General features: G+C 38.7%; 3 protein-coding genes across 3 annotated transcripts; 1 reads left to right on the top strand and 2 right to left on the bottom strand.

The window, feature by feature from the left end:
• Nucleotides 1-120: 120 nt before the first annotated feature.
• LOC120777229 lies at nt 121-11,804 on the top strand. Its single transcript, XM_040108410.1, has 6 exons — nt 121-435; nt 6,385-6,524; nt 6,585-6,833; nt 6,897-7,054; nt 7,115-7,520; nt 8,342-11,804. The coding sequence occupies exons 2-6, from the start codon at nt 6,464-6,466 to the stop codon at nt 10,441-10,443; spliced, it is 2,976 nt and encodes a 991-aa protein (XP_039964344.1). The 5' UTR covers nt 121-435; nt 6,385-6,463; the 3' UTR covers nt 10,444-11,804.
• A 3,684-nt stretch (nt 11,805-15,488) lies between these two features.
• On the bottom strand, nt 15,489-17,841 carry LOC120778449 (cytochrome P450 302a1, mitochondrial). Its single transcript, XM_040110242.1, has 6 exons — nt 17,683-17,841; nt 17,145-17,618; nt 16,914-17,089; nt 16,184-16,830; nt 15,928-16,125; nt 15,489-15,838 (listed from the first exon to the last, which is right to left on the bottom strand). The coding sequence occupies exons 2-6, from the start codon at nt 17,534-17,536 to the stop codon at nt 15,704-15,706; spliced, it is 1,548 nt and encodes a 515-aa protein (XP_039966176.1). The 5' UTR covers nt 17,537-17,618; nt 17,683-17,841; the 3' UTR covers nt 15,489-15,703.
• Nucleotides 17,842-19,882: 2,041 nt separating this feature from the next.
• On the bottom strand, nt 19,883-23,022 carry LOC120778588 (UDP-glycosyltransferase UGT5). Its single transcript, XM_040110454.1, has 5 exons — nt 22,805-23,022; nt 22,158-22,694; nt 21,615-22,054; nt 20,475-20,587; nt 19,883-20,415 (listed from the first exon to the last, which is right to left on the bottom strand). The coding sequence occupies exons 1-5, from the start codon at nt 22,921-22,923 to the stop codon at nt 19,957-19,959; spliced, it is 1,668 nt and encodes a 555-aa protein (XP_039966388.1). The 5' UTR covers nt 22,924-23,022; the 3' UTR covers nt 19,883-19,956.
• Between the last annotated feature and the right edge of the window lie 2,740 nt (nt 23,023-25,762).

The following is a 25,762-nucleotide window of genomic DNA, read 5'->3' as shown; positions in this document are numbered from 1 at the left end:
CCGCGCCGCTGCAAGCGCCAACCGTTTGGCAATTTACTTGAGCAAAGTAACGAGCGAATTCCGTTGGCTGTTCAACTCCAGCACGAAATCGCTGCTGCCGCAAACAGTTGAAGACGAACAACGTCAACGAGCAGAAGCGAGCAAATTGCAAAAAATCACTGGCGCCGGGTAAAATGGTTGTGTCCGACCGCATTAACAATAAATACAATAAATAAATGAAATATTTCCATAAGTTTGCGAGCAACGAATAAGCACACAGCAAAGTAAATAAATAAATAATCGAATAAAAGACAGCGATGTATATGGTGAAATAGTAGCACACAACAACAACAACAAGAAAAACACAAAGTTTTCGCATAAATCAATAATAGATGAGTGCGACGCAAATTTGTATGCCAAACGCACAGCAATAAAACAACAAATCCGTAGCAGAAAGTGAGTGCAAATTGTAGTGAAATATCTAGTTTTTTCCATTTTCCACACATTGATTAACGGTACTTCGGCACCTGCATAAAATAAATGGAAAAGTGCAAAATTTGCAATGCGAAAAAATAAAGAAGTTTCGTTTTGAACGCGTTTGGAAAAATCAATTCTTTGCTACTTCATTCGGTTGCCGAAGTCGGCGCTGCAGTTGGCGACGCAGCCGTTAAGCCACTACAGCTGTCACCAGCAGTGCCAGCGCCGCCGAGGCATATTGCATTGTAGCAAGGCGAACTGCCACCGGCAGAAGACGAACCACCCGCCCAAACTGCTATATACGGCGCTTAGCTGGCCACCCACTCCAGCAGAGCGGACGCGAACCCCCGCGCAGGTTCGTGTCCACGGCAGCGGCATAGAAGCTTAACGCCAGCGAGCGAAGCAGGTAGCAAGTAGCGGTGGTAGAGTAGAAACTTCAAGGAAATCCCCCACGTCGTGCTGGTATTTTCGGCTAAGCCAGCGCTGGCTAACTGCACTGTCAAGTGTGTGGTCGCGTACTGTGTGTGCGACTCTTGAGACGAAGTCTGTCACCGCTGAACCCTTGACTCAACTGTCTGGCCAAATGACTGACAGAATGAGGTGTGCTGCCTAGCGGCGTTCGGGGTGCGGGGCTGTTTCGTTTGTGAAGAATACGAAATCATAAGCGAGCAGTGCAAATGTGCAACGACTGATTGGCTGTGGGGGAAGGGGGGCGCAGCACTTACCATGCAGACGCACCCCACAGCGAATAATACATTTTTTGCCATATTACACATGCAATTCCTTACTCGGTGCAGTAGACAGCGAGATAAACAAATGTGAGACAAGCCATTTCATTGTTTCTTTTTTTGTCAGTGTGTATGAGAGACGACGCCGACGACAACGACGACGACAAAGGCAATTAAGCGTCGGCGCCAGAATGAAAGCTTGCTCGCAAATCCATATGTGCATATGTATGTATATGTGTGAGTGCATTTCGCGCAGCGCCGCAGCGGCAGGGGGTTGTATGGGCTAACCAGTTTTAAATATGGTTTGCTCAAACTTTTAATGCCTAGACTTGCTGTGCAACGTTCAATACAAGCAAGCACAAACATATATAAAAAAAAATATATACATACATATTTACATAAAATGAATTGTCATCTGTGCATTTTTTGTTTTGCGTGCAATAATTTATACTGCTTCGTTTGTTCGGCTTTTTTTTTTGTTGTTATAATTTTCTGTCCCTTTTACAACCAACCAACCACCCCATGGATCGGTTCCACCGCCCTTTGCAACGAGTCGCTAAAATACGGCGAATTAACTGCATTGTGCGGCGAAAAAAGCTAAAATGATAATAAAAACGCCGTGATAATAAATGAAATGCGTAAATGTGGAGCAAAGTGTAGCTATGTGTGTATGAAATAAACGAAATCAAGCAGTCAACAACAATAAAAGCAACAACGAGTACAAAAAGAAAGAAATAAAAAATTCAAGTGTTATGAAAATGTGTGTGTAGAGAGAGCAGCAAGTACAGCAGTTTAAAAAAATGTTGAAATACAAATCTGTAAACAAAGCAAATGTATTTTTCGGCCAACCGATTCGGCAGCAGCTTTTCACGATTTTGTTGTTAACGAATTCTTTCAAAATTTTTTTTTATAAAAGTCTATGTTTGGCATATAAAAACGATTAGTGAGGACTTACAAATGCTAAATTGGGGACTAAATGCTTAGTTGATTGCGTTAAATACTTAGTCTTTAAATGCTTAGATCAGTCTTAAGTATTGTACTTTTCACAATGGGCCTCTTAAAGGCCTATGTGCGTCGGCAGACATCCACTTTAGCTTCCTAAAGATTGTATTAATATATAAGTACATACGTAATTATATTTATAAGTAAATTGTTAATTTTCTAACCACAAATCGCACCGCCAACGCTCAATTGCTGGGCGCACAGCTCAGAGTAGCAAGTGTTGTGGGAAGAATCGCAACTTTCTTAAACGTGTTGACAAGTAATTGGTTTAAAAAGTCGCTTATCACTAAAGCAATCAATTACAAATTAAAATAACTACTTAATTTTTAAACTATTTCGCAATACAAAAACAACAAACAATAAAAAACAACAAGAAATAACGTTAACTTCGATTGCACTAATCTAATAATAGCCTTAACAAAAAAAAAAGAATTTTGAACAGTCGGTATGTGTGACAGTTATAACATTGAAAAGTCCCCGGCCTACCATGGCAAATTCGTTTTTTGATTATAGCGGCCCTCCAAGCTTTCGATACCACTTTTGTAGTAAGTCGTAGCTGATTTGTTCTTTGCTTCAAAATTGGCCTCAGTTTTGGGCAAACACATCTTATGCTTCCCAGCAAACACTATTTTGAGATCCAAGATAAAGTAATAGTTGCTGGGGATAAGAACTGGTGAATAGCGTGGATGCGGAAGCAACTCGAAGCTCAACTCATCGATTTTTCTTCCCATAGATCGCTCTTTTGAGATCTGAGAATAGGAATTAGTCGCTGGGGGCCAGATCTTGAGAATATCGTGGAAGCGAAAGCAATTCGAAGTCCAATTCATCGATTTTTGCCATCATTTTGACTGACTTGTTATGCGGTGTATTGTCTTGGTGAGACAGCACTCACTTTTTTTGAAATGCGGCCGTTCGTCGGCGGTTTCGTCTTTCAAACAGTTAATGTAATAGTCGCTGTTGAAGGTTCTTCTTCTTTCAAGGTGGTAAATAAAAATTATTCCATGTGCATTCCAAAATACAGACACCGTAATCTTGTCAGTTGGCCGTTGCGTTTTTCCACGCTGCGTAGCGGGTTCATCGTGTGTAGTCCACTGGGATGACTATAGATTGCAGTTCGGAGTGAAATAATGGAGTCATATTTCATCCATTATCACATATCGACACAAAAGTTAGGGTTTATTAAGCTTAAACATCTCCAAACACGGCTCCGAATCATCAACTCGTCCCTGTTTTTGGTCAAAACTGAGCTCGCGTTTCACCCACTTTACACAGAGCTTTCTCACACCCAAATATTTGTAAATGATATAATGTAAACGTTCAGTTGATATCTTTCGAATACCTGCTAACTCGAACAACTTCTCTTTACGGTCTTCCAAAATTATTTTGCGGACTTTTTTTAAGGTTTCCGTCGGTAACAACCTCTTTTGGGCATCCACTGCGTTCACCGTCTTCGGTGCTTATTTCACCACGTCTAAAGTTAGCACACAAATATTTGATGGTTGATTTTCCTGAAACAGTGTCCGGAAACAAGTCCTCAAGAAAAATTTTGGCTTCAACTGCATTTTTTTCCTTCAAAAAGTAATATTTATCAACAGGAGATATTCCTTTTTATCAATATTTTTCACAATAAAAAAGTTGCTTCATTCAAAATGATATAATTCACAAGCATACGATACGACAGCTGTCAGAAGTGTCATCTATTTGTCAGATCTGTCATGTTATAGTTATACGATCGTTATAGTGATCCGATCGGAACAATAATAACTTCTCAAACAAATACTTTTAAGTACAAAAATTCAATTTTGATCGATCAGGTTGTTATAGTGTTCCGATATCGGTGATTTTTTTTTAAATAATTAGCGTCTTGGGGTGAAAGGACGTGTGCGAAATTTCAGATCTATTCCTCAAAAACTGAGAGATTAGTTCGCGTATCTACTGACATACTTTACTTTATAGGCTCTCCGTTGTTTCCTTTTGGATGTTACAAACATCGTACCAAACTTAGTATTGCCAGTTCAGGATATAAAAAACAAAAACACTAAAAAAGAGTGAGATATACGTACATGTACATTCGTTCATACATGCTTAAATAATTATATAAACATGTATAGGTACATTTGTACAGCCATATACATATGTATGTATGTTAGCTTATCAAGAATCGCAGCCAGCTAATCGAAATAGAAATGTTCGGCTAGTAATCTTGCTAGAGTTCATTGATAAGTTTATATGTACCTGTATATGTATGCGTAGATATGTGTATGTGCACATAGCATTATATATAGACAGAAATTTTGCTTTTTAATAAAGATTTGCTTAAATCGATTTGATTAGCCCCCTGTATACTTAAGAGTATGTGATAGCGGCCTCGCATATATTTTATAATCGCAATCGCGCACATTATATACCATACACACATATGAACAATGCATACTTTCATACTTTTCTTTTGTGAATTATGAATAATGCGTTATATACCTTTTATATTAAAAGAAATTATCAGCGAGGAACAGTCATTGAAGCAAATTAGAATACTATGGCTGGAAGCGTTTGTTCTAAAAAAAATTAACAGGGTGTAAATAATATAATCATAAATATTTTTTTATTTTAATTTTCTGATGCATGTGATTAAGGGGTTAGACCAGTCTAAATTTTTCAAAAACTCAATTTATTTTGCATTAAGTACAGCTCAGGTTCCTTATTCTTATATAAATTAAGATGTCTGTATATAATGATTATTTTTTGATTAAGATAATTTCTAAGATTGATCCAGGATTCAGTTTGACCAAACCTTGTTTACGCTGAAAAAAATAAAAATAAATTCAATACCGTAAATTCCTTACTCCTAGAATAAATTGTCAAATTAAGCCCTTTTATGAGCGCCTGATCGGCCTTATCCCATAAATATTCCATAAACAGTATGAAAAATGCACTCGAGTTAAGTTGCATCCTTGGCCGAAAGAAACTCAGGTCCGTTTCGGTTACAGAAAAGCAGTTTTGCTCACGCCAAAGTTCACTTGACTCCTTTTGACTGCATCCCCACAAGTGAAACTTTTTTGTTACCCTGAATGTAAAGGGTTGATTTGAAGGAGGTTGATTAACTTTCTAGCCTTTTATATATGTAAATCATAGTTTTTATAATCTATTTGATACCCAACCAAAGTCACCAAAAAATACTTGTTATGTATATCGGGTCAATGTAATGGTTGTCATCGTTATCAGTCCTAAAATCTAAACCATAAGTATGGTAGATATGCCAAGTGAAGCTTTTTCTGTGCGGATACAACCTGAAAGCGTCCAGACTGGTCAACAGTGTTTCTAGAAAAATAATTGAGAATACTTTAAGCGTTGTACTATATACTGTCAACTGAAGTCTGATGTATTACATGCATAAAATGGAAATGTGGTCCAATGATCGAGTTGTCCATACTGCGACCATGTAGGGAAAATACAGGAGTAAAATGAATAGAGATCTCGCAGTGACGTATTCGAAAAGAAGGTACTTCCATAAGCGCAGGCGTTTTATTAGGTTTAGCTATTTGTCTTATCGTTGAATGAGGTGATTTAAGTGAAGCGAGGGAACAATCGAGATCTTAAATTGAAAGCGTACAAAGTACAGTCTGTGCAAGAACTGACACCGCTCGATGGAAGAACTATCTGAGACGTAGTCGAGGCCAAAATTTGAAAGAGATAATCTTCAAAAAATGAATGCCAAAGAATATTCTTTCCAATGTTAATAAACAATCGTCATTGAATTTGAAGTTTCTGTGTGGAGTAGAGAACCTCGAAATGGTTCATCCTTTATTTACACATTTAATCGAACATTTCACATGAAAAATTAGCTCATGAAAAAAGATCTCCTGAGAGTCTCTACGCTTTTTGGAGACATGCCTTGTATGATAAATTTATTGAACCCATTTATAGTAAATAGTTTTTAGTATTAGTCCAGATAGTTCCTTTTGATATCCTTCTACGCTATCCGTTTGTTTGTTGGACTACCACAAACCGGAATGATTAATCTAGTTGATGAACCAAACTAATAGTTAGAACTCTCGGTTGATTTTTACAGTTTCACAAAATTTCTTTCTTCTTCAACCTCTTTTAATGCCAAATAAAAGGAGACCTTCAAACCTTAATTGTGTTTATAAATCATTTTAGTATTTATTGCTTAATTTTTAAACTCTTCATATTTTTCTAGCAATAGATAAAATGCCTGCGACGCTTTCTTATTAGAAACCACTGGGTCTTCAATAAAAGCAAAAACAACCAGCCATAAAATGTCTCCACTAAGATTAGTGTACTGTTTGGCGCTTTTCGCCGGTGTTCGAGCGAGTACGCGTAAGCTTAAATATAGTAACCTAAATCGCAGAACCAAATAATATGCTTCTTTATTTCCAGCTGAGCGTCCATTCGCCTGCATGAGTTATATGGAGGATGAGAAGTTCATAAATGACGACGATGACTTTGACGAGTATTCAGCAAATGGCGCGCAGACGCAATATAGTGCAGAGAATTTAAATTCATTGGACGTAGAAGACACACCAATTGAACCGGCAGCGCCGCATAGACGCGTCTGCCAGGCTGATTATACTTTCTGCTTCGCGCTGTGGCGGCAATATCCGAATGGCACACGTATCGAGAAACAAGGTAAATGAGAAAATTTAAACATTTCCTAATTTTTTTCTAATCTTACATTTTTCCGCTCTTAAGGTTGTTGGAAGGAGAGCACCGAACGCAATGCCACTTGCAGTCAGTCGGAGTGCACGAGCTCAGCGCCCACATCACGCAACAATTCGCTCTACTACTGCTGCTGCTCGGGTGATTCTTGTAATAAGCATGTGGCCGTGGTGGAGCCAGCGCCGCTGCAGGTATTTGGTCTTAAATGCTATTACCTCAACTACCGACTCATTAATAATCCAACTTTACAGCTCTCCAAACCCATATACGGTGCTGATAAAAATGTTTCCATGCACTTCGGCGATGCTGGCGTAGGCGTCATTTTGACAGTGATTGTTGTATTGATTCTTTGCTTGTCGGTTAGCGGTTTTGCGGCTTACTGTTATGTGCACAAAATAAAAGATAAACCCATGCCCGAGGAAGCACCGCTGGCACCTTCCGGTCCTGGTTATAGTTCGAACCTGCGTAACGTGGATAATATTAACTTGATATGTATGCTCGGTAACGGTAAATATGGTACCGTTATGAAGGGTTTACTCCATGATCAAGAGGTGGCTGTGAAGATATTCCCTGAAAGTCATTATCCATATTACATTAATGAACGGAACATTTACTCGTTGCCTATGATGGATAGCCCTTCGTTGCTAACTTATTTTGGTGAGTATGAAAACTGAAGGGCTTAGGGTTTTAGAAATCAAACGGTTTAAAACGTCACCATTTGACATAGTCATTCTGATACCATTTTACACCCCAAATATGGCTGAAAAACGAGTACCAAGGCGTTTAAACTTTGATCTCTCAATATGGAGTCGATCCAGAAGGAACTGCAAAGATTTTTTTTCAACCTCGTTGTTCCTTCCTTAACATATATCGGTCTTTAAGGGTAACAAACGAACGGAGTCTGATCAGAGAAAGCATAAATTAGTCCACATCAATGTAACCCATTCTTATCCCTTCAAAAAATTCATCTGTATTAGTCGTTGATATTTCATAATATATATGTATCCGATCCAGAAGGTTAGGTTAATCTGGTAGGCCAATAAGCTATACATAGCACAGTTTAGTCCTTTGCGATACCAAATGGAGTTCACTTGCTAAGTCCGAGAGGAGACTCTGCGGCCTCCCTGTCGATTCCTCCTCCAGTGTATCATACTGTGAGAACCCCATATGTTTACAGTCTTGCCAATGCGGGACAAGTGCGCAGAAGGAACTGCAAAGATTATTTTTCAGCCGCACTCTTGACATAGCTTGGTCTTGGGTGGTGGGTAACAAGAAGATAGGAAATCATAAATATGTCCACATTAATGTAGATAGCTTTCTTCATAGCTGTTGCGTTGTTTTGTTGACCTTGGTCCGTACAACAGTGTGTATCTTGATTATAGATTGATTTTCCAGTCAAAAACCTGGCATTGTTCTACTAGAAAACTTTTTATTTACTCATTCCATATAAATATTTCTAAAATTTACTTTTTCTGTAGGTTATGATGAGCGTCATACAATGGACGGCAAAATCGAATATCAGTTGGTGCTGTCACTAGCACCACTCGGCTGCTTGCAGGATTGGCTAATAGCCAACACTATGAATTTCGAGACCTTTTGTGGCATGGCGAAGTCCATCACACGCGGTCTCTCACATCTACATACGGAGATAAGTCGCGGTGACGAGTATAAGCCATGCGTCGCACATCGGGACTTCAACTCGCGCAATGTGCTCGTCAAAGCCGATCGTACATGCTGCATAGCCGATTTCGGTTTCGCGCTTAAAGTGTTCGGCTCCAAGTATGAGTATCGCGGCGAAGTGGCTGTCGCCGAAACGAAAAGCATTAATGAAGTCGGCACTTTGCGTTACATGGCACCCGAACTTTTAGAGGGAGCTGTCAATTTACGTGACTGTGAGACATCGCTCAAGCAGATGGACGTGTATGCGTTGGGGCTGGTGCTCTGGGAAGTTGCGACACGTTGTACAGACTTTTATGCGCCGGCACAAATGACGCCAGCTTATAAGGCGCCCTACGAACAAGAGGTCGGCACACATCCCACCTTCGATCAGATGCAGGCATTGGTGGTGCGACATAAAGCCAGACCACTCTTTCCACCCGGTTGGGGTGGTGGCGCTGCGGCTAAGCTAATTAAAGACACATGTGAGGATTGTTGGGATCATGACGCTGAGGCACGTTTAACTTCGCTATGCGCTGAGGAGCGTATGCAAGAAGCAGCTGGTTTGCGGCCACGCTACTCACACGCACAATCGCCAAGTCCATTATTGAGCGCCAACAATTTACTCGCCTGCGATCATGTAGACTCGTCAGCGGTACGTATATCGATGGAGACGTGTCATTCGGAGACGGCGACAATGCTGCAGCCGCCACCAAATCAAAAATTGTTGCCGCGTGCACACAGTATGGGCAGTGAGTTGGGTGGCTTGCCACCGCAGACAGAGAAAAATCATCTCATACACACGCAACAACAACTGCAACCATATCAGGGGCGTAATCCATGTCAGGAGCGTAACTTGGCGCCGGTCGCAACGCGTCCACCACAAATACTGGTTGAGAAGAGTAAGAAGCACAGCTTCCAGACGGGTCAAGAGAATAGTTTCTCATGCCTCGAAGACGATGTTTCAGTGGAGGATTTGATCTCTGGCGGCAACACGAAGAAGATTAGCAATTTTATGACTGACAATACTTCCAGCATGGGTGAAGGCTTCCCCAAACAGCACAACACCGATCGCAAGCTGCGCGGCTGGCATGGCGTGCGTGCGCTAATACAAAAGAAACTCTTTCGTAAGAGTGATGCCGGCGCCGACGTTTATCACCAACAATTCGGTTATGGCGATGAAAAGTCCAACTTGGTGGACAACCGTTATGCGGCGGTAATTAAGGGGCTCGACAACACCGGCACCGAGAGACTGGCCAAAGCAGCCACCGTTAGTTACATTGACGATCGACAGCGCTGCAATAATGGCGTCGCTACAACAAAAACCACAATGCTCAGCGATATCTATCCGCATACGAGACGACCCAACAACCTGGACTTGAGCCCGCTCAACGGCGCCGCAGTTCCGGTAACTGAGTGCAGCACGCCGCTTAACAGCGCCACCTACAACAAATCCAACTTAATACAGAGCATAGCGGAGGAGTGTCACGATATCGTGCCTAAAGTGCGCCTACAGCAATTGGAAACACGCACAAGTACGCCCTGTCACGTGGTGCCGCGTTCCCTCTCCACGAGTCTGATAAAAAATATGAATCGTAATAATAATAACCTCACTAAAAGTGAACTAAACTCAGTGAATGTGGCAAAGTGTCCGAAGGAGCCGACACCGCCAACGGCTGCCAGTTCGGCTGGTCATCTCAGTGCGCCCAATCACGCCGACATACTGTTTCGGCGGCAGCGCAGCCTTGAGATGTTCCGCGAAGTGTTCAGTGGGCGTGGCAGCACAGAGCGACTGCGCGACCCTAGTCAACGTGTGAAAACACCGGGCGATGTACCGCCTTCAGTGCGTAAAGTGCGCGCCTCCAAGACGCTCAGTCTCTACGACGATCGCATGATGGACTCGTCCACGCTGAATATACTCTAGCATGAGGAAGTTCTGCTGTTGGAATTGTAAGCTGCGCGTAATTCTGTGTTGAGCTTACAATGGCGGCAGACAGAACAGTAGTGCTATAAATGAAAGTACACGAGGTGCTTCGTTGAAAATACTCGCGTGTTTAGTGGGGCTCAGACCGGAGAGCGAAAGCGCACGCGCTGAGATTGCAATACAAGATTTCAACTCTATTTTACATAGATGTTTATGTAACTATATGACCCAGCTGTATTGTATGTATTTACAAGGAAAACTCTACACATATACATATGTAGATTTGTATGTGTTTGTAAGTGTAAGTGAAATAACCAAAGTCCTTATAGTGTAATTTTTGAATGTGTTTTTGTACGAGATTTATGTAACGCATTTGCGCGTTGTGTCTGTAAGCTAGTCTTAAGCGTGTATACTATACATAGTTAACGTACATACATATATGAATGTATATGGGGTAAGTAAGTATAAGTTGTGTGTGCATAATAAGGAAAAAAATCGTGGAAAGGATCGCAGATCAACATTGTCAGCCATTGTTTGTTGTTGCAGACAGAATGTAGTAAGGGAAAAACTGTATTTTGTAAAACACTTATTGGTAGTATCGTAAGTCAACCACTGTACATCTCTAGGGAATTTTCATAGCTCTTATGGCAGACACAAACTACATTAGGGTGGTTCTTAAAGACGGGAAAGACACAATTTCTTAGAAACAAACTTCGAAACATAACAACTAATGCAATATTATTACGAATGAAGATGACAAAAAAACTTTTCGAACCTGTTAGGGTGTGTATGCGCTGAAAATTTTTTTTTTATTTTGTAGACGCCTAAGTCGTTTCTAAACTAGTATTTCAAAACTTCATAAAGACATTTTTAGTTCGATTGTTGTTGGTTTTTGGGCGTGTATAAGGAAAAAAAAATTAATTTTTAAGAGCCACCCTAATTCTACATATACATTGGCATTAACAAGTAAATGACAAAGAAAGTATGGACATTTTGTATTTTTCCTTTTAATCAAAAACTGAGCTTATAGCCTTATGTTTGTATGTTAAGGTGGTTCTGAAAGTACGGAAACTAAATAAAAAAATAAAAAAACCACCCTAATGTCCCGACACCCGAATTTCAAAATAATTTATTTGATCTAGTTTGCTGTGAAATTAACGAATTTTTGTTTTGGGTACTGAAAAATATATTTTTATTCTCTTTTAGAACCACCCTAATATGTACATATTTTTGTATTAATAAGCTAAATCAGCAGATATATAGTTTATATACTCTTTTCACTTATTCTTAATTAAAAACTTTATTTTCACGTTTATGGTGACATATAAATATTTATTTATGTATGTACATATGTACATATGTACATACATACATATGTATGTATGAATATTACGTTGGTTCTCAAAGCTAACAATATAAAATTTCAAATAGAATTTCGGAAGCTCTGCTAGTACAGTAATTTTTTCAGAGAATGTTATTATAAAAAAAATATTAAAATAAAGAATTGGCAACGGTTGCAGACGATTAAGGTGTGTTTAAGTAAGAAAAATTAGTTGATTAATGTTCATGTGTAAATCTTTGTACAATATTTTTTCTACATTATTATCAATTTTTAAAAATTACACTGAAAAAAAATATACAAAAAAATTTAAGAACCACCCTAATGTATAGTATGTTGCATACTTACATAGCCATTCACATGCAAGTCAACTCTCTCTCTTTACCTTATTACCATTTTTTGAAAATTAAACTCAAAAAAATTATGATATTTTAAGAACCACCCTAATGTGTGTATCTAACATATATACATAGTTTCTAGATTCATATGAAAGTCAGCACAGCAGAAAAAGTCGTTTACTTTCCATCAAAAACAATACTTTCTTATAAATATATTTTTTGATTTGTCAATTAACCGCATTTATAGCTATTAAATATATTAAAAAATAACACACACATATATACAAAAACATTCACGCAATATTATATATTTATACTTACATATGTGCTATAAATTCTTTTCTAATTAAAAATAATAATAATTTACTACACACCCTAATACTTGAACTGTTGAAGCGTTCATGAAGTCGAAAGAATTTTCCAAATGCCTTGTATTTAATTAGAAAACAAAATAGAATTAGTGATTTACGATTTAGAATAGAAAACATGATAAGTTTATTCTTTACAATAATGAAAGCTATAAATATTATAGCCATATAAAGATTATAGCAATGATACTCTAACAAAAAACAATGATCTTAGTGTATTCCAAATTATATATGCAATGTATATGTACATATATATAGGTATAAATAGTAAGTATGTAAATGAATTTGATTTAGAAAACGTGAAATGTAGTGTGAGAAAACAACAAAAACAAAAATATTATTTGTATTATCAGGCTCAGCTAACATCACATATACATATATACATACCATTAGCAACATTGCATACACACACAAACATAGATACATACATCTATACGAGTCTAAGTTGTGCAAATAAGTAAATACAAATGTATGTATTTAAATCAATAAATTCCATATATTAAAGAAAAATATATATATTAAAATAATAATGGGATTTTTAATTGATATTTGAAGTAGATTTGTATGGGTTTACGAGTTCATGCATAGATACACATACATATATGGTCACTTTTCCACCTATTTCAATCATAATATCTACAATACTTTGGCTAAGCATTAATATTACAGGAGCGAACCAACACGAGGCCCTGTCACTATGTAGCCACTATGGCAACATACATACATATATCTAATATTTGTCAAACTTTGGGAAGTGGCGAATCGAACAAACATTAGACTGGTAATAGACTGATGAGAGCGCCTTACAAACGTAACATCTCAATTCGCTATGCTTCATCGGTCAGTATGGGTAGGGCCAGTAGTTTTTGGGATTCACATAGAATTCACCTAGTTGATGTGGATTCTATGTGAATTCCAAAAAGCATAGTAAAATATTAAAAATAATTGGATATCGAAAACACAGGTAGGCCAAAGACCTTAAAACCGCCGTTATAGTATACATAGCAAGATATATATATCAATATACTATTTGTTTTTCGCTTACTAAAAACGTTGTACGTCAAAAATAGTCAGAAACGGATCCGAAGAGATAGTTTATCTCCTCATTAATGCCTCTTACAACCCGATTTCCTTGAATCAAATGAGAATTTGAGATTATAAGCTATCATGAACGAATCATTGTCAACATAGTACCTAATTCGGAACTAGCAATTCGTTTTCCTGGTTAGTTGTTCCTTTCGGATTAATAGCAAACAATGTTTATATACTATATATATGTATGTAGAGGGATTTCCAACAAGAGTGATATAATTTCTTTACAAAAAAAAACACTAATTGTTAAAAAAATTCAACAATATTTTCATTACTTCGAGCGGTTCTTTGTGTTATTGGCACTTCAACATTATGCAAAGAAAATGCAGGCTCCAAATCTCAAACGATTCGCGAAGGATTATTTTGATAACATAATTGAATACTTTGTAAACGTTGTTTTTGTTCATATCATTCCATAAGGAAATTGTAAACCTTACTGAATAAAATGAAAAAAATAGGACACAATATACTATGTATGAAACGACACTTAAAAATTATATCCCTGATATGTAGTATATTTATCTCATCTCTAAACTTCTAAAGACGCCTTCAAAAGCAAAGGCACGTAGGTTTTATAATATTAAATACTCAACAATTTCTGACTTTGATTTCTTGTTTTTCAAATCGACGCCCATTTTATACATTTTGGGAAAGTCTTGCTTAAACTTAGTAGATAGGTCTGACGACGCACGGTTGTGAAAAGATCTAGTTAACTACTGCACATTTATAATTTGGCATGACGTTGAATATTGCGAATGCTGGAGAGTTTCATACACTGTAATTTAATTCACCGAATCAAAGTTTTAACCATTTTGATAATATCGGAAAATCTAACATTAAGTCCTGGGTGACCAGAACGGTTTGTAATTGCAAATCTTTAAATAATACTGTTCCACAGCTCTAGAGATGCCAATCATTGCTTAGGAGGTCAGTCTAAAACTTATAAATGTAGCAAATAGGTTTTTTGGACACCAGTCGTCCTCCGGTGCATAATTTTAAACCTTTGCGTAGTGTTTTGTCTTGAAATATATTTTCATAAAAGTCATTCGACATTTGGAGGTATTTGAAAGCTATAAGTTTCTTCTTTAGCCGGTAATAATATCATATCATTGTCAAAGCAAATCGGTAGGTCTATTCTTTACAGTATGTGACTAGTATGGTCGCGTGTTCACAGGAGAATCGTAGGAAATTGTTAATTCGATAATTTGTAAGGAAAATTACCCTTGTCTCGATAATGAGCTCTTGGAACTCATTAAGATTCGCATATTCCTAGGTGGAAAAGTTTTAGTAAGCAATTGAGAAGTAAAGTCCTCTCTCGACGAACAATTCGTCGTCTTCGACGATTCTACAAGTCACACATCATCCCCCTCCAGCTATATGGTGCAGAGGCATGGACGTTCACAATATCTGATGAGTCGGCGCTACAAATTTTCGAGGAAAAGGTTCTGCGGGAAATTTATGATCCTTTGAGCATTGGCAACGGCCAATACCGCAACCGATGGAACGATGAGCTGTACTACAAGTAGATATACAACGACATTGACATAGTTCAACGAATTAAGAGACAGCGGCTATGCTGGCTAGGTGTGCTAGGAAAGCACTCTAGCTCTGAGAGTATTCGACCGCCCGCCTTGGGAAACCGAGGAAGACGATGACATCCTGTCCGTTGGAAAGACCAGGGTGAAGAAGGACACGGCTACATTTGGAATCTCCAATAGGCACCAAACAGCGAAAAGGAAGGACGACTGGCGCGCTGTTGTAAACTCGGCTGTAATTTTTACTGGCCATTGTTCAAACCGAGTGCACGAGACAAGCTTAAAAATTACAAAAGGGGCGTTATTATATTTGAAACTTAAAAAGTTACGAAATCTTAGGTCTCAAACTCAGATCGAAAAATTAAGTTGGGTCTAAAATCTACAATACACTAATGTTCTTTATTATTTATAATCATTTATCACTTTCCATACAAAAAACAATTCACTACAAGTACAATCTTCACAAAAATTACAATAAGAATAGTTACATAAATCTACAATATTAAGAGGTATGTAGTTCATCCGTGATACACAAACACAAGTGCTGTAGTTGGCGACAATCAGAAAATCACTTTACTGAATCCGTAATCAATTTCCGTGGCTTGACTCATCGCGTCGCTTTAGCTGTATGCACACCGGCCGACTGGGCTTGTTGATTAGTAGCGTCCGTACACCCATCTTGTCTTCACCCCCCATCCAAGTTACTTCAAAGTTTCGCAACAACTAGCGAATGAGATGAAAATTTCATGCAAATCAAATGCGGATTCAATTTTAAAAATAGCTTTGCAGCTCAATGCTCATTGGGTACTTACGCGTAACATGAAAACGAGTAATATTTGCTCAGCCATGCGACGGGCTATGCAAGCGCGCATGCCGTGACCAAAGGGCAGCACTAGGTAGGGATGAACGGCTTGATTGCGATGTAGCCAACGCTCGGGCTTGAATTCCTGCGCGTCCGGGAAGTATTTCTCCAAACGACAGGAGATCATATTTTGTGTTACCACCACGGTCTGTAAAGAAATTTCATTAAGATGATGTGTCGCTTTGCTAGCTTTAACCCAAACCCACTCCTTTCGGCACATGATAACCGCTTAGCACCAAATCTCTATTGAGTATGCGTCCGACGCCGACTGAAATCGGATTCAAGCGTAAAACCTCCTTCAGCACGGCGCGTGTATATGGCACCTCGGCGCGCAAAGCATCAGCTGATAAGGGTGTTTTCGGTGTAGCCAACACACGACAGGCTTCCTCCTTCAACTTCGCTTGCACTTCTGCATTCCTAGCAATGTGATATACCGCAAATGCTGTCGTATAAGAAGTGGTATCGATGCCTGCTAGCAGTAAATCCGCCGCCATGCCGACAACGTCACAGAGATCGAGGTTGGGATTTTTGAGGTATTCTTCAATCAATGAGCTGCGCGACATAGTGCCATCATGATTGTCGCCATTGCCGTCCGGTTTACTCTCCTTGAAGTACGCCAACTTTTGAGACACTAAATCGATAGCGACACTCTCCATATATTCTTGCGCCTTGCGTAGCCTACGATATTTGGGTGTCTCGAAGTGGCGCCATAACTGCAAACCTTGATCGGTGGGCAATATGATGCTGTTTGTTGTTTCTGCAGCGCGCATGAGTTTGGTGGAGCGTGAGTTGGGTAGCTGTTCGTCGGGTGAGAAGCCATTTAGACGCTCATCGAAAGTCATTAGGCAGGTGACTAGGATGAAAGTTGGAAATACATGTAATAATGTTGGGTTCAACTTATAGTGCAGTTTAGTCACTTGAATTAGATAGACTTACGTTCCAAATTCAAGCGCGCCAATTTCGGTAATATGTCGAAGCTGCAATCCAATGGCAAATATTCGAGGAACTCTTGCGTGACCAAATCCAAGTCGGCAAGAAAGCTGCGTACGCTCTTCGGTGCGCTGATCTCTTTTTGCAACTCAGAGCGTAGGTGCCACCATTCCGCGCCGTTGCTATAAATAGAAGAAAATTATGAAGCAATTGAAATCACTTTTCACATATACTAACGTGGGCAGCAAGCCGGCTGAGCGATAGATGTGCGGCCGATCTTTGCGATACTTCTCCAACGCCAAATGACTGCGTCGCTGTGGATAATCTCGCTCATTTAGCAGCGTCGCAATATCGTTCGGATCATATAACCACACTATGTCCTCGCCCGGTATCATGGTCTCACGCACGATCGGTCCATATTGCTCGTACTTATTGCGTCCCGCCTTATGCAGCTCCAGCCATGAGTAACGTCCAACCAGCGGCAAGTACTGATACAATATACCAAGTCCGAAGGGTCCACGCGGTCCCGGTATATCCTTGTAGGGTTTAGCAAATGCTTTCGACGTTGAACGCGCTGCCGTAGATGAGAGATATCTCTTTGTAAGTGCGCTGCTGATTATTCTAGCCATACTGCTTTGCTCAAGCACAGCAAGCACATCCGAAATCACAGCTTTTTGTGGTGCCGTTCAAGATCAACAAGGCCGCTTAACACTAGAGCGTCACAGTATAAATGAATTTCGGTTAACGAAAACATTGCGGAATAGCGTGAAAATACCATTGTTTCTATATATTGCTTCACTTATAGAATGATTGATCCACATATAATTGACTGTGTGTATCCAAGTTCGAGCTCATAAATAAATGCAAACCGTAGCGAAGTAAAGGAGTTAAGAATCGACGTAAATATATAAATGTATTTACATATATTTCGCAGAGTTAGATAAACACGAGAGCTACATAGCATCGGTTTCCACAATCGTTCTCACTTTGTTAATTTGTGGAACTTAGCGTTGATTTAAGCTCAGCTTAGCATCCACCAAAGCGAGCAGCAGCACATATCAGCTGTTGAGATTACTCAAAGCTTACGGTATGTATGTGTTGAGTTGCAGTTAGAGCATGTTTAAAGATTTAGATTTTCATCGGCAATCACGAAGTTTTAATACCCTACATTTAAAGGTAACCTCTGGATAACACTATGCGGGTAATTGGTCCAAATATGCAATAAACTTTCATATTGCGAGGTGCTCAACGTTAAAAAAACGAGATATTTTAGCAAAGAAGGCATCAATTAATGACCAATGAAAGGTTCAGTATACGATTACAGAAGAACTTCTTTTAAACTTCTAAAGCAGCTAAGTTCTACATCGCTATTCCAACGCTCATACTCGAACGGGCCACAATTGTCTTTGAATAAAGACTGTCAACTCACCAACACTCTCCAAATATTTTTGGATAATATTTTTTACTCCTAAAAAACACATCACTCATCAATTTGAACAATTTTTAAAGATGAGAGGCTCAGAAGTTTAGCGAAGAGAGGATCACATTCGATTTAATGGATGAGCCAAATGATATGTATTTATACCAAGCATTTGTAATACTTACTGTGGTTTATCATCCTCGAAACTGTAACTAAAATTCCGTATTTCTTCTCAGTTGGATAAACCTAAAAATATTTTATAACTATCATAATTCCTAATATTTTACTACATTATATACGTTCCAACTACTCGAAGAAACCCATTACGTCTGCGACTATTTCGATACCACTAATAATAGATCCATCAATTCAATCGCCATTGCCATCTGTTTTCTATCGTTCCCATGATGTCTGAATCTATTGACGGATCGCTACTAATTCCCAATATAAGAATATGCCTCTGGAGTGGTTCGCCGATGTGTAAGACGGAAGCATAGTCAGATGTTAGGGGTTTTCGTTGAACTTCGTATTCAACCTGGATAACCCATAAAGAAATCCTTAAAATCTAGAATATACAAATTTTGTATTTCTAACCAAATTTCGTGTGCGAATGTAGGAAAACGCTTACGGTGATTCAGTTACATGCCTCGTTCTGGTCGATTTTTGATCTTTTCAACTGATGAAATATTGAAAAAGTGAAAGATATGGGGCTTGAAAATCATCAGGCAAGAGTAAGAAAGCACGCCATATCTCGCGAGTCCGTTCGAATGATTTTTGTGGATATTTTGGATATGAAACGCGTTCTTGCTCGACTCGTTCCGATATAGTTTAATTTTTTTCAAAAAGAGTATCGCAAACAGGTTTCTTTGATCGTGTAAATTCCGATCCTACATTCATAGAGCGCATTCTAAATGCCGATGAGCCATGGGTTTATGAGTTTTATATACAAACAAGTCAACAATAATCGGAATGGAGGGGAAAAATGAGCCGAAATCATAAAAACCATGCCAAAGCCGCTCAAAAATCATGGTGATGTTCATTGTTTTTTCGATAGTCGTGGCTTAGTGCGTCATGAATTTGTTCCGGAGACACAGACTCAATAAGGAGTTCTATTTGGCCGTATTGAGGCATTTGCGTAAGAACATCCATCGGTCGGAGTTGTGAAAGAAAAATTAATAGATTTTACACGATGATCAATCACCAAAAACGCAATGAGTACCATTGATCAACCACCGTATCTACAATCGTTTTGGCTCCGTGTGATTTTTTGTTGTTCCCCAAACTGAAATTACCGCCCTGTGGTACCCGTTTTCAGTCGATCGAAGAGATGAAACGAAATTCGTTGAAGGAGCTGAAGGCCGACTTCTTAAAGTTGACTTAAGTAGATATAACTAAGCTTTAGCTACAAGTGAGTTACACTTAAATAAATTATATTTCGAAATTCCGATAGATGAATAATTACGGTCTCAGCTTCAGCAGACTAAGACTCCATTTTGATATTTCTCTTTCTTTGGGCATACATTTTTGAATAACACACATTTCGTTTATAGCGAGGTTATTTTATTATTCCATTAATTTATTAAAGTAATTAAATATTTATTTCTATTTTTTTTTTGATTTTAGTCTACCTCACTGCACTTTCTTCTTACTCTCATTTGCTTTCTTCGTTTTACGTTTCAGACTTTTTTCCTTGTCTACGCCGTTCATCGTCGTCTTCTTGCCCTTATTCTGACATTGTTCTCTCAGTTGTTTCAGCACAATAAAAGTATTCACCAAGAACATTACCAACATGAAGAGCAGCACAGACATGGCGTCTAAGGAATGCAAAGCAAAGAAGCCCGTTTCGGCAACTGACTGCGAGTGAAGATACCCACTTTCTTTGGGGTTCGCCATAACGTGGTTAATCCACCAGAGTGCCTCTTCGAGTGGATTTTGTGGCCGATTACGAAAAGCGACCTGCCGAGATTTTGCGTTCTCTGTGAATTGCGGTTTCGTGGCTAATGCTGAGATGGCGCTCTGCAGTTTCTCAGCGCCGGACTTTAAATCTACGCTAAGGCCGATGCCCAATGACTGCACACGAGTCGCGATCTGTATTGTAAAGAAGATTAGAATTATGATTACTGGTGTTACTTGTAATGCAAACTCACACTTGGTGGCTGTAAGGTATTAGTAACAGCAATAATGGGTACACCGTGGTAGATAGCCTCCTGAACTTCCATATGGCTGCCGCTCGTAATTACGCCTATCACCTTGTTTTGTGCTGTAAGAGATGGATGTTAATTAATGAATTTGGAAATGAAAATTTAAGATCTTTGAAACTCTAGTACTAAGTTAATAACTTTAAAGCGCTGCCAAACTGACTGAATATAAGTTTGAAGTTAACAAACTAAATATTCCGTAAATTTTTCAATCGATCTAGTTAAAGATCATATCCAAAGTTTTAACGCTCATTGAACCATGGAATATAATAAAAAAATAATCTGTAAGAGATTTATGGGTTTCAACTCATTCCATTAGAACTATGAAGCTCCTCATTGAAAATAGGTTAGAAAAAGTGGACAAGTGTTTCCATTGCAGATATCTCCAAAGAAAGAATTATACGTTCTTAGAGTATAGTCGCGGAAGCTGGTAAACCAGTATGTCTCCATGATTGCTCAGATTTCATTGTATCTTGATACAGCCCTAATCAAACGAAAGTTATAGGTCCGACACTGAAATCTTTAAGCCACACCGAAGTCGTAGATGCATGAGCTTAAGAAGACATGGTAAAAAGCTTGATAAAATGCTTTAAAGAGCTCTGGAGATGATCTCAAGATCTTGTATTGACGGTCTAAGAGAACAAATATATATAATATTAATTTATACTTCAGCGATTGTACGAAGCCAATGAAGTAAGGCTAAGGCAGTTTTTAAGTGATCGCCGGTAACAAATAGACGTTTCTACACGAAGCAATATTTAGTCCAAAAACGGTCGAGTCTATGAAACTGATACGAAGACAATTCCACACGGAGGCAGTATTTAGCCCAAAAACAATCGAGTCTACGAAATCGATACAGCCCCAATTTATATCACACCAAAAACCGGTTCTTTAGCGATCGCCATAACAAAAAGACAATTCCACACGGAAGCAGTATTTAGGCCCAAAACCGTCGAGTCTATGAAACCGATAGGAACCCCAATTTATATCACATCAAAAACATGTTCTTAAGTGATCGAAGTGATGAAAATTTGTTATTTGGTCGAGATCACAACTAAAGAAACCACAATCTCGAAATATCATACTCACCCAGAATATTGCTCTTCTTCAACCATTTTCCCACATACAGATTTTTCCTGCCTGTCGACGGTATCATAATCTTCTTTACACCCCACACGAAACCAAATTCTGGGAATTTATCGACCACACTCAACACCTGCTCGATGAGTAATGGAGTCAAGAGCTCAGCGCCAATGGTGATAATGAAGACACCCTCAATGGAGTCATCAATGAACGTTTGCATCTCCACTAACAGTGGCCGATTGATATTATCGAATTGCAAGCCGGCGACTTGAATTACATTCGGCGGCAACGAGTGCACATAGTCAAACGCCGGATGACTGTTAACCAACGCGACTTTAACACGATCGCGTACGCTCTCAAAAGTGGGCTTTACGTGAGCTGCTTGCAATGCCTCGTGCCTAGCCAAGAGAGCTTCTTGTACGCGCAACACCGTGAACTGACGAAAGCTGCAAGCAAAAGAGAATGTGAAAACAAAATATTTGTGTACTTGTATGTATGTATGTATATATGTATGTATAGAGTACGTTGGTACACAACGCGGTGACTCACAATTGGGCTGCGGCGTATATCAGTGTGTTGTGTAGCCGTTCGAAAAAATTCATGTGCTCGTCGTGTGTGCTAGTGAAATGCGGCACAGTGGCAGGTTGCAGCTGCGTGCCTGGCACAATTTGCAACAAATCAGGTGTGATATGCGAGGCACTGACCGCGACAATGGGCACATGCTCGAAGAGCTGCGTCAGCGCCAGCAAACAGGAGTGGCCATAGGTGGCGTCGAAGATGATCACGTCGAATGGTGCCTCCATGCCGGAGCCTCTAGAGAGCGCGATAAGCTCATGCAGACCACTGGACGAGAGCACAGCCTGGCAGACTTTCATCTGTTTGTTGTACCAATGGTAGATGCGCTCGAAAGGATTCAACCAGGCATTGACCAAGCGGCTGTGTAGATTATTGCTGACGTCCAATGCTTCCTTCACCTGTTCCAAATGAATCTGTGTGAGGTGTGGCGACTTCGAGTGCATTGTACTGCCGCTGACTAGCGTAACTTTATGGCCGCTTTCAATTAGACCCTTGATAACGGCATCGTGCCTACGAGTGTGCGCCGAAGTGAAGAAATGCAGAAATTAGAAATACACACGAACACATATAAACACAAGATATAATTAAGGTAAGCTCGCTTGTTTTGCATTAAAATGTACCAAATTTGTTGATCCGGCGCTAATACCTCGACTAAACTGAGTATATTTGCGCTTTCTGCGCCGTTAAGCGCATGGCAGAGCGTCACGAGCAATCCGATTGCAAACTTTGTGAATTTCATTGCGTTTGTGTTGCGCTAAATATGCACTTTCCGTGGGACCCGTTTAACTACTGAATTGTTTATCACGCAGCGCCGGTACTTGGAGCACCGGTGTGGAATTGCACCAACACCGGAGTGCCAGAGTCGCTGTGGTAGATAAGGAGAGCCTATCTTATCGGTTTTTATGTGGATTTATGACTTTTGTTGTTGTGATAAGAATTGTGCTTGCGGAACGTGTGTGTGAAATTAAGAGAATTTGCAGTTTTATAAGTAAAAAGAGCGCTTAAAAGAGCGTGACTAAAATCTTGAGCGTAAAATATGACACGCGAAGTGAAATGGAGAAGCGTGGGATTTACACGCTGCTTTATATATTGTCTAAAAATGTAGATCTTAGTATAGGTAAATTATTACTAAACAAGAAACGTGATCTAGTTTTTCCTACCGTTCGTGACAGAGAAAGACTGGGGTTATTTTTCTGGCGAAAATTTTTAGTAGCAAGAAGAGAATATTATCAATAATTTGAGCTTTAATTGATGTACATACATAGATCGAGCTTATCTCGCATTTCAACGTCATGCGACATATGGGAATTCCCAGAAGTTCTAAGCTGCCTGTAGATGACGGTGATTTTATGAGAAATGATTAAAGACAGAAAATCAGAAAGAAGAACGTTCAAAATATTTGTTTTATTCTGTTCAGGGTAACAGCCGATATCGGACGGCTACAGCATTAAGCTGCCATACAAACTGATCGATGGGAATCAAGAGTTTGTAGTGTAGACGAGATGTCTTCACGAAATTTGGCATGTGTTTTATCTAAGTCAATACTGCAATCTCCGAAGTAATTGTTCATATCGGATCACTTTAGCATATATGTAGATGACATTTCGATCATTTCGACATAAGCTGAGAACTATATTCGCATTGACACTAATTTCCATTATGCCATGTGATTTTATGAGAATTCAGATCAAAATTTACTTGGCTTGACAAAAAAAATGTCATGTATTTTATTAAAATTTCTTATTATTGCCTTCAAAATACACTTCTGAGGCAATACAAGTATGTCTATGCTTAATCTAATTTGTCACACACTTGGTATAAGCCTTGACATTTTTCCGTTTCAGGTAATTCTTCGAGCGTCATTCAATAGATTGTTGAACAATTTCGACGTCTTATTCTTAAAATGCGTTTGATGAATGTAGAGTCTTCAGCTACGCGACCACTACTCAGCGCCGTTTTTGCAAAAGAATTCAAGATTTTTGGGACGAGTCCAATATTGACACGCTTCATATCTAAAACCGAAACCATCGATCAATAAGGGATAGTTGAAGTGCTTTGCCAACTCGCATGAACCAAGTTTTCTATGAATTCACTGAATTTGTGCATTTACTACTGTGGGCAAAAAATAGTATGACTTTTTAATTTAAATTTCGCATGGAAACCCCCATTGTCTTTCTGAAGTGCATAAAGTGTATTCGGCGATTTTTAAGATGAGTGAACTTATTCAAATCAAATTTCTGGCACATTCCGAATGTTGAAAAGGGCCTTCAGTGAATGTTGTTTGACGCGAGCAAGTGCTTTTGATTGGTACAAATTATTCAAAGAGGATCAAGCGCGCGTTAACAACAAACCATGTCCAGAACAGTCATTAACATTAACTGATGATCAATGCGTCAAAAAAATACAAGAATTGGTGCTTGAGTATCGACGGCACATTTGGGCAAGCGAAAAGTTTTTAGTATTACTGGCGATGAGTCTCGATGAAACCGAATTCTACACTTATGATTTGGAAACAGATGATCAATCAGCCGAATATCGTGTCAAAGTTGAGCCGAAGCCGAAAAAACCACTGATTGGATAATCTATAGTTTTAGACAGTGGTGTGATTATTATTAATTCTTCAGCACTTTCAAAAAATAGTATAAGGTGGTGTATCCAAAACCACAAGGATTTGCTGGAATAGTTATTGGAGACATATTTAAAAAAAAAATATATGAAAGATATTACTTGGCGACATATTTGGACTAAAATCAGAATTGGATAAGTAGGCTGATTGTCAGTTCTAAACCAACCTTATCAACGAAACCACAATTAAGAAGACTTGGTAAATAGAAAAATAAGGCAGGGTCAACCTATTTTCCAAAATTTAAAAACCATAGCTTAAAATTTGAGTAAAATATTTTTTAAAACTTTATTTATTTCATTCTAAATAACGAAAAGCGTTGAACACGGCCACAAACAACATATGAAGTTTGTATTTCTTTATGGAATGTCTTAGTTTTTTGTTGTAGATCAGCGTAAAAAAGTATATTCTAGTAATATTTTTCAAGAAAGTTAAAAGTAACATTTCGTTTAAAAACTCAGTTTTTAATCTCTAAAGGCCCGGCTGGGGCGAGGAAAACTTATCCGCGTCGTCGACTAGGGACTGTTTTTTGGAAAATGTATCAATACATGACAAACTTTACGGCCAAATGCCGTATGGCTACGCGGGAAAGCCCAATCCGCCTGAGTAAGGCTTAATAACATAATAATTTTATTTTTTTTTTAAACATTGTATTAATGTTCCATAATTTAACAATTATATATGGAGTTTTTTTTTTAAATATATCTTCCTATATTTATTGATTTTGTAAGCATGATTTAACAAAATTTCTTCCATCCTTGAACGATTTTTCTTTTTTTTCTTACTTCACTTTCATTTCCTTCCACAACACTTACCTCTATTGCATTAAAAATAATAAGGAAATATAAAGACTTTATTGATTTTTAATTACACAATATTTATTACAGCTTTTACATACATATACATATATTTCTCTTGCAGCACTTGCTTATAACAAAGACAGTTTCCTGGCAAC

The sequence above is a fragment of the Bactrocera tryoni genome, chromosome 5 (genome assembly GCF_016617805.1).
Source record: "Bactrocera tryoni isolate S06 chromosome 5, CSIRO_BtryS06_freeze2, whole genome shotgun sequence".
Classification (NCBI taxonomy): Eukaryota; Metazoa; Arthropoda; class Insecta; order Diptera; family Tephritidae; genus Bactrocera; species Bactrocera tryoni.
Note: the sequence above shows the minus strand (reverse complement) of the source record. Positions and strands in the feature narration are given on the sequence as shown.

Excerpts from the sequence above, each read along its gene's own strand:
- LOC120777229 (XM_040108410.1), top strand. The coding sequence starts at position 6,464 with ATGTCTCCACTAAGATTAGTGTACTGTTTGGCGCTTTTCGCCGGTGTT. Across the intron at positions 6,525-6,584 it reads CGGTGTTCGAGCGAGTACGC|CTGAGCGTCCATTCGCCTGC; the intron begins GTAAGCTTAAAT and ends CTTTATTTCCAG. Across the intron at positions 7,055-7,114 it reads TGGAGCCAGCGCCGCTGCAG|CTCTCCAAACCCATATACGG; the intron begins GTATTTGGTCTT and ends CCAACTTTACAG.
- LOC120778449 (XM_040110242.1), bottom strand. The coding sequence starts at position 17,536 with ATGGCTAGAATAATCAGCAGCGCACTTACAAAGAGATATCTCTCATCT. Across the intron at positions 16,831-16,913 it reads GGCGCGCTTGAATTTGGAAC|TCACCTGCCTAATGACTTTC; the intron begins GTAAGTCTATCT and ends CTTTCATCCTAG. Across the intron at positions 16,126-16,183 it reads GTTATCATGTGCCGAAAGGA|ACCGTGGTGGTAACACAAAA; the intron begins GTGGGTTTGGGT and ends ATTTCTTTACAG.
- LOC120778588 (XM_040110454.1), bottom strand. The coding sequence starts at position 22,923 with ATGAAATTCACAAAGTTTGCAATCGGATTGCTCGTGACGCTCTGCCAT. Across the intron at positions 22,695-22,804 it reads GCGCCGGATCAACAAATTTG|GCACGATGCCGTTATCAAGG; the intron begins GTACATTTTAAT and ends GCACACTCGTAG. Across the intron at positions 20,588-21,614 it reads GAAGAAGAGCAATATTCTGG|CACAAAACAAGGTGATAGGC; the intron begins GTGAGTATGATA and ends CATCTCTTACAG.